The sequence below is a fragment of the Mercenaria mercenaria genome, chromosome 1 (assembly GCF_021730395.1).
Source record: "Mercenaria mercenaria strain notata chromosome 1, MADL_Memer_1, whole genome shotgun sequence".
Classification (NCBI taxonomy): Eukaryota; Metazoa; Mollusca; class Bivalvia; order Venerida; family Veneridae; genus Mercenaria; species Mercenaria mercenaria.
The window spans coordinates 96,298,356-96,307,026 of record NC_069361.1 but is presented as its reverse complement, the minus strand read 5'-3'; the positions used below and the strand labels follow the sequence as shown (position 1 = coordinate 96,307,026).

General features: G+C 37.8%; 1 protein-coding gene across 1 annotated transcript; it reads left to right on the top strand.

The window, feature by feature from the left end:
* Nucleotides 1-570: 570 nt before the first annotated feature.
* Nucleotides 571-2,646, top strand: LOC128548969 (uncharacterized protein K02A2.6-like). Its single transcript, XM_053524814.1, has one exon. The coding sequence runs from the start codon at nucleotides 571-573 to the stop codon at nucleotides 2,644-2,646; it is 2,076 nt and encodes a 691-aa protein (XP_053380789.1).
* Nucleotides 2,647-8,671: the final 6,025 nt, after the last annotated feature.

The following is an 8,671-nucleotide window of genomic DNA, read 5'->3' as shown; positions in this document are numbered from 1 at the left end:
AATGATGAGCTAAATGAAACTAAAATTTTACAATTCTAATTTTTATCAATCATTTTCATACCAAAGAATATAACTACAAGAAAATCGCGACTATACGAAAAATGATATCTAGAGCATTATGTAATGGAAGTTACGAGAGTCATTAATGTATGACATTCTCAATTATGATTAGGCCAGAGTTCTTTGATCTTTCGTTACACAGACCCGCCTGTTACATTATAGGCTAGTCCACTGGCGAATCACAGCTATCAGGTCTACTGATAAGCACCGCCCACTGACCACTCTCTTACTTGTATGTTTGTTGTACATAGAATATTCATTCCTATAGATTAAAGCTTAGAAAACAGTTGCGTCTCCTTTATATCCACCAACATTATTACATGGTGTCAGAAGTAAAGTGACTTTATTCTGTGCCTAATTATTACTGACGGATTAAACAATTAAATATTCTGCGGACTATTGTTTTGTATAAAAAAAGAAAACCCATTGTTAAGATGGAAACACAAAGCAATCCCAGGATGAATTGGGAATCAAATGATTTGCCAAATGCATTTAAGCGTTTTAAAGAGCATGCCGAATTTATGTTTGGTGGAAAAGAAAACCGAGGAATCAAAATGCAATTATCTAATGCTGTGGGTAGGGGAAAAAGGACGGCAGATATTCTCAACATGGAACATTGACGCAGAAGCAAAGAAGTTATTGCAAACATATTATGATGGTTTCGCAAACTACTGTGCACCAAAGTCAAACCACATATACAGCAGATACAAGTTTAAATCGCGAATTCAGCAAGAAGGAGAAGTCTTTGAACAATTTGTAACAGAACTGAAAATCTTTATTAAGGACTGTGGCTATCCAGACACAATCATTGACGAAATGATCAGAGATCACATAGTGTTTGGAATACGCTCGCACAAGATTCGAGAAAAACTCATAAGCGAAGGATCGGGACTGACACTTGAAAAGTGCACGGATATAGCACGGACTTATGAGTTGAGTCAAACTCAGGTCAAGGACATTAATTGTCAATCACAGTCAGTGAATGCAGTCGAACGAAACCCAATGTACAGGGCAGCGCAGAAGAAAACACGGAGTACAATGCAACAGACTTATTCCAGAAACCCCCAAGATCGCCAACAGAGACCATTTCAAGGGAAACAACAAGGTGGACAATATGATACACATAGGACTAGCAATTTCTGTGATAATTGTGAGAATTCAAAGCGTGGATATAATGACATGTGTCCCGCTAAAGGGAAATTTTGTGATTATTGTACAAAACCCAATCATTTTGCCAAAGTATGCAGACGAAGAAAGCTTGACAACAACAAAATCAATGAGGTAACACATTTTGATACTACATCTGATCTTGAATATTCCTCCCTTGACACCCCTTCCCATGATGATGAATTCTATGTCAATACAGTGGAGCATGATCATATCACAAATCAAGCATTTGCCACAATCACAATTGGTTCAACACCAATTTCCATGAAAATTAATAGCGGTGCACAGGTAAACTGCCTTCCAAGGTCCGTTTATGCATCTCTTAAGATTGCAGGCCCACTAACGCCTAATCAGAAGCGTTTAACAGGCTATGACGGAAAGCCGTTAAAGGTAGATGGTATCATCAAATTGCCATTAAAATACAATGGGCAAACATTTTATGAGGAGTTCTATATAGTAGGTTCCAGGTCACAACCCATAATAGGTTTACAAACATGTTTGAAACTTAATGTCATGAAGTTGGTCCTAGCTGTGGGCTCAGACTCACATCCAACAAAAGAGTCAGTACTAGGTCAATACCCTGATATATTTCAAGGTATAGGGCAACTACCTGGTGAATGTCAAATACATTTACGCGAGGATGCAACTCCAGTTATACATCCTCCACGAAAAGTGCCCATAGCAATTAAGGACACGCTCAAGGCAGAGCTCGACCATATGGAATCCCAGGACATAATCGCTAAGGTCACAGAGCCAACTGAATGGGTTAACAGTCTTGTCACTGTTGAAAAATCTAATGGATCTCTAAGAATCTGCTTAGACCCGAAAGACCTGAACAATGCCATTAAGAGACCACACTACCCAAACAAGACTCTTGAGGACATACTTCCTGAATTGTCACATGCTACAGTGTTCTCTAAATTTGACGCTCGTAGTTGTTACTGGTCCATAAAACTTACAGAGGAGTCTTCATACCTTACATGCTTTAACACGCCATTTCAAAGATATCGTTTTCTACGGTTACCCTTTGGAGTTTCATGTGCAAATGATTTGTTTCAATCAAAAATTGACCAGTGCCTTGAAAATCTGCCAGGTGTAACGACAATTGTTGATGATATTGTGGTTTATGGTAAAGACCACACTGAACACAACACAAATATCCACATGTTCATGCAAAGATGTCGAGAAATGGCCATCAAACTAAACCCAGATAAGACAGAGATAGGGAAAAGTGAAATACCTTTTTTCGGTCACCTTCTCACATCTAAAGGTTTAAAAATGGACCCATCCAAAGTTAAAGCTATTGAACAGATGCCTTCACCCACAACAAAGTCAGAACTTCAAACAGTACTTGGGATGATAACATATCTGCAAAGATTTGCACCTAACCTATCAGAAATAACTACCCCTTTAAGATAACTTTTGTCTAAAGATGTTGAATTCAGATGGGATACACCCCATGAAGATGCATTTCAAAAGGTCAAATAGCTCATTACGCAAAGCCCAGGTCCTATCCTCGCATACTTTGACCCAAAACAAAAGGTTACCCTGCAAGTCGACGCTTCCAAATATAGCCTTGCTGCAGTTCTCATGCAAAATGAGAAACCAATTTCATTTACATCAAAAGCATTAACACCAACAAAGGTCAATTATGCGCAGATCACAAAAGAGCTATATGCTATACTATTTGGCTGCAAGCGCTTTCACCAATATACATACGGTAGACGTATCACATGCCAAACAGACCACAAGCCACTCCTTGCTATCTGGAAGAAAGACTTGCACTCTGCACCTCCTCGCCTACAGCGCATGCTGTTACAGCTGCAGCAATATGATATAGATCTGGTATTCGTGCCGGGAAAAAACATCCCCCTAGCAGATACTTTATCTCGCAAATTTTTACCTGATAAATATCCAGAAATTGCAGATGACTTAGAGTATCATGTACACACAGTCATGTCCAACTTACCTGTGAGTGACAGTAAAATGCAATTAATCAGGTCAGCAACTCAATCAGATTCACAAATGCAACATCTGTCCAAGGTCATTTTAGATGGTTGGCCAAATGACAGAGCCAATTGCCCCAGTCAGGTATTATAGTTTTGGAATTATAGATACGAACTATCTGTGATTGATGGCATCATCTTGAAAAAATAAAAAATCTTGATTCCAAAACAATTAAGGCCAATGATGCTTGAAAAAATTCATGACTCACACTTAGGTGTAGACAAATATACACAGCGTGCCAAAGAAATACTTTTCTGGCCTAGTATGTACAAAGACATAACAGCAAAAGTACTAAGCTGCCCAATATGTATACAACACAGGTGTTCAAACACTAAAGAACCTCTGCAACCCACAGAAATTCCCGATAGGCCATGGCAAGTTTGCTCTACAGATTTATTTTACTGGAACAACAACGATTACATACTGATAGTCGATGCATACAGTAGGTATTTCGAGGTCAGTCAGCTTTCTAGTACAAGGTCAAAATCTGTGATTGATAAACTCAAAGGTTATTTTAGCCGTCATGGTATTCCGGAAGTGTTATACTCAGATAATGGGCCTTGTTACGATAGTTCAGTGTTCAAAGAGTTTTCACACGCATACGATTTTTCTCATGTCACTTCCTCCCCAGGTCACCAGTCAGGAAATGGATTAGCAGAAATCACTGTGAAACCAATCAAGGCACTCCTTACAAAAGCAAAACAAGCTGGAAAGGACCCATATCTTTCACTTTTAGAGTACCGCAATTCCCCACTGGCATGTGGTAAATCGCCAGCTCAGTTATTAATGAGCAGACAGCTCAGGTCAACACTTCCTGTAATTTCTGAGAAACTAAATCCCAATGTGCCTGACCAACAAATGATCAAAGGCAACCTACAGTAATCAAAACAAATCTCAAAGGGTTACTATGATATGTCCACAAACAAGCTCAAACCATTAGAAATTGGAGAAGGTTTAAGGCTCCAACAAGGAAAACAATGGCTACCTGCTATAGTTGAGAAAAAAGTACATGATAGGTCATATATTGTCACAACTGAAAATGGTGGCAGCTATAGAAGAAATAGGCAGCATCTTCTGAAGTCAAACGAACAGCCATTCACAGATCATGAACTAAGCACAGCACCTTTCCCTTTACAAACAACACACAACAAAAATAATTCTACAGAGAGAATTGAGTCTAACATGCCTAAAGCTCAATATTCTACCCCACCCTCGCTGGAACAATCTACACAGCAATCTCCGCAAAAAACACAATCCCCACAAACAACAGTAACTGATCCGCCCCAGGCCAGTCCAGCCACTTATAGAACAAGATCAGGTCGTAGTATTAAACCACCTCAAAAGTTGTCTTTTTGATCAGTATGATAATTAATATTTACAGTTATAAGGTGATGAAATAGCTCGCAATGTATGTGTATATGTATATATTGGTGATATAATGAATGATACTCAAGATAAGTAAATGAAATATAGTTGATTACTAAGAGCTATATTATTAGAGTGATGATCTTACAGCTTTGAAACAGACAGAGATCTTTGATTGTAAATGAGCCGTGAAGTGATAAACATTCGAATGGAACAGAACTGTAACTTGATAGTCTACCTGTAATATTTTAATCAATCTCTAGCAGAAGGCTGAGCTTTCATGAGACTTTTATTGCTTCGAACTGACAGTTGCTGGAGCTAATTAACTGTTTGATGTGTTTCATTTTTTTATGAAGAAGAGAGATGTTACATTATAGGCTAGTCCACTGGCGAATCACAGCTATCAGGTCTACTGATAAGCACCGCCCACTGACCAGTCTCTTACTTGTATGTTTGTTGTACATAGAATATTCATTCCTATAGATTAAAGCTTAGAAAACAGTTGCGTCTCCTTTATATCCACCAACATTATTACACCGCCGACCCTATTTTCCGTCATTTTCGAAAAAAAAAGAAAAACAATTGAAATTTCAAACTTTTCAAAATTATTTTTTCGGCGACGATCGATGTTTTGCGGAGTTCTGATGACGACAACGTCAATATTCGTCCTCGCATTAGCCGTCAGTGTCATATAAACGCGATTTCCGCTCCAAAGAAAGCGTCTCCCGTACGTAAACAATGTGTTAAATTAGCAAATTATATTTCAACAATTTGTGCGCAATGGATAAGCGAATCTCTTGTCTGGGATACGATATATTGGGAGTAAAACAAAGAAATATAAATTTTGCAAAGGTAAAGAGGATGAAAGCGTTAAACACTTTGTTTGGAGAAATTTAGATGAAGAAACACAAAAAACGGTTACCATGTTTGAATTATTTGCCAGAAAAACACTTGAAGGTGTTCCGGACGTTAATAATAACAACGGAAACATCGAATGTGAATTCGAAATGCCTCTTGGTGTTTTATATGACATGAGCATGAGGGTACATTGAGGTTACCAAAGGGCAAGGAGGAACAACGTGCTTCCAACCAAATGCGTCAGTTTCAGCCTTTGTTATGCTGATGAAACTATCCAAGACTTATGACAAGTTGCCCGATAGGAAGTATTTTTTATATTGCATCGCATACAAACCCCCTTTGGGGACCTACTTATGCTTTTCTCCAAGCAGTCATTTTTGACTATTGAATATAAAATAAATACATATATAGTGGCCCGAGTGGTTCAGTTCACTGTCCTTACAAATGAATAACTATATGAAATAAAGATGATTGGTCTGGAAAGTTTGTGCATAAAAAAGTAAAACCGGCCAGTCAGACAACTGAAAAAGACGGGTGGTTTTCCACTGAATCATCAATTTAATACTTGCGGAAGATGAAATGACGAGGCCAAATGTTCAGTTAAGTTTATCAATATTCGGAAAGCTTCCAAAATGTATTCAGCCCAGGCTATGTTATTATTAACTGGTCGTATGCCTATAAATTATCCTAAAAATTTAACCCAAATTTTGAGGGCTATTGACTGGCAACCAAGCTATAGTCTGGCACTAAGCTATAGACTGGAGTTCAAGCTGTAGACCACTCGTATGGCGAGAGCTAATGACTGACAATTTTTACAAGGATTTGTGTAAAATATATCAACTGTTGGATGTATATAAAACTGATTCTAACAGTTGGTTTGTAGTATGAATTTATTTCACCTTTTAAATTTTGCAGGAAACCTAACACAGCCAAAGACAGGTTGTGTAATGACCTGATCACTAAGTTTGAAGAATGTAAAGTTGGCTTCACATCCCAGCAGGTGGACACCACAGTGGGGCGGATAGTAAGTGACCTGGCAAGTGTTCTTTGGACGTTAGATCCTTTCCATGAAAAGTTTTTACTTCGATCAATGCCAATTCCAAAACCGTTTGATGCTTTCCATGGTTACAATGACTGGAAGAAACAGCACAAACGCGAGCCAGATGTTTGTAGGAATGATAACTATGTTTATGTAAAAATATATAACAAATACAATATATATTATAAACCATTTTCAACAAAGTAGTATCTTTACTACATCGTATATTAAAACAAAGCGTTCGGTAATTCAATAATTGGGTACTAACAACAGGGAGGTGCACCCGGATTTCTTTATATCCAACATTTTATGGCTAGTACTCTGTTCCCACTCCCTATTTATAATAAAGGTCATAAAATGACTGCTTGGGGGTAATTGATAGAATAGAAAAAACAATATAATTATTAAATAATGGCAATTGATTTTCAAGTTTTAAAGATAAATATTAATTGATGAAACTTGTGAAATTTACTAAACACTTTAAATGCAGGCCCCTTGTTTATGCAATGTTTCAAGTTACTTATACAGAGCTTGGGACCGTTTCACAACTGGCTAAGGTTTTGGCATTGCCGTATTTCCTTGCGGACAGATGTGACATATTTCGATCCAGTTTTAACAAACTTCATGATGTTGTCTTGAAATACATGCGGTACCTAAAGAACATGAACAAAAGAGTATCGACATCACATCAGTCCACCACACCTGTACGTTCATTCAATGATAACTGGTCATTGGAAATTATTGAGGCATCTCAAGAAATTGTTCCTTGCTATGAGAGTCTTGTCAATGATTCAGAACATATGGTAAACTATGAACAAATTGATTTAACTAACTTTGAGCCAGAGGACATTGTGAAAAGGATTTTTTTGGTTTTGTTTTGGGTTTAACGCCATTTTTCAACAGTATTTCAGTTATGTAACGGCGGGCAGTTAACCTAACCAGTTTTCCTGGAGTCTGTACCAGTACAAACCTGTTCTCCGCAAGTAACTGCCAACTTCCCCACATGAATCAGAGGTGGAGGACTAATGATGTCAGACACAATGTCGTTTATCAAATAGTCACGGAGAACATATGCCCCGCCCGAGGATCGAACTCACGACCCCGCGATCCTTAGAATAACGCTCTTACCTACTGAGCTAAGCGGGCGGGCTTGTGAAAAGGAGGACATGGCTATGTAACCTGAAGCTCCCATTTGCTTTTCGTAAATTTACATATGCACATGGAAACCATATGGGTAATCTAACAGTTATCTGGAAGCAACCCCCAATCAGAGAGAGCCAGTAGTGAAGATTTTAGACTCATTAATGAAATAAAAAATGTTGTTCCTAAATTTGCCACAAGAGCAAAGCGGAGAGAATTCATGGAACTGTATTCAAAAGTTACAAAAGACAAGCCTGCCATTTTACGATCCATGTATAGATATCTTACAGGTCACTCCTTTACTGCAGAAAACAGACATGAAGAGAGTGCGGACAACAACGTTTGTGAATTTCTTCTAGGTTCTGGGGACTGAATGAGAAAGACAGCCTTAGAGGTTTTTAAAATTTTAAACAAGAATGGTCTGAAGAATCTACATGATCTTGTTAATATAAAAGACTCCCATTACAATTTCAGGTATACAAATACAGTTGAACTACCAAAGGTTAGAACAACCAGGTATGGATTCAGTCCATTCAGGTACTTTGCTGCTAAGCTATGGAACTCCCTCCCAAATCATTTTAGAGAAATAACTTCATTTTCTCAGTTTAAATGAATGATTGCTCAGTGGGATGGTGAGTCTTGCTCGTGTCCGGCATGCCTTGTTACACAGTTTTGCTTACCATTTGTATTTCTTAACTCCTGTGATCTTGTAAATGAACTGGTTCGTGAATTTCCAATGTTTTGTGCCATTTGTATTTGTGTTTTGCATATTAGCAGCATATATCATAATTATTTTGCATGTGTTTTTGCCATTGGCAACAAAATTATATACTGGTTAGGTATTATGTCATTTTGAAATTCTGTTTATTGCTTTAAAAAGGCGATTAAGAGATGTGGTAAGTTTTACCTATGTCAAACTGTTTATTTTAGTAGTATGCTAGTCTGTTTTTAGCTGTGAAGGTCTTATTACTGCTAGTCTTTAATACTTATAATTACAATTTTATTACTTATGCTTGTAGTCTTAACTCTGTTGTG

Bases quoted from the DNA above. Each gene is read 5' to 3' on its own strand.
- LOC128548969 (XM_053524814.1), top strand. From the start codon at position 571: ATGCCGAATTTATGTTTGGTGGAAAAGAAAACCGAGGAATCAAAATGC.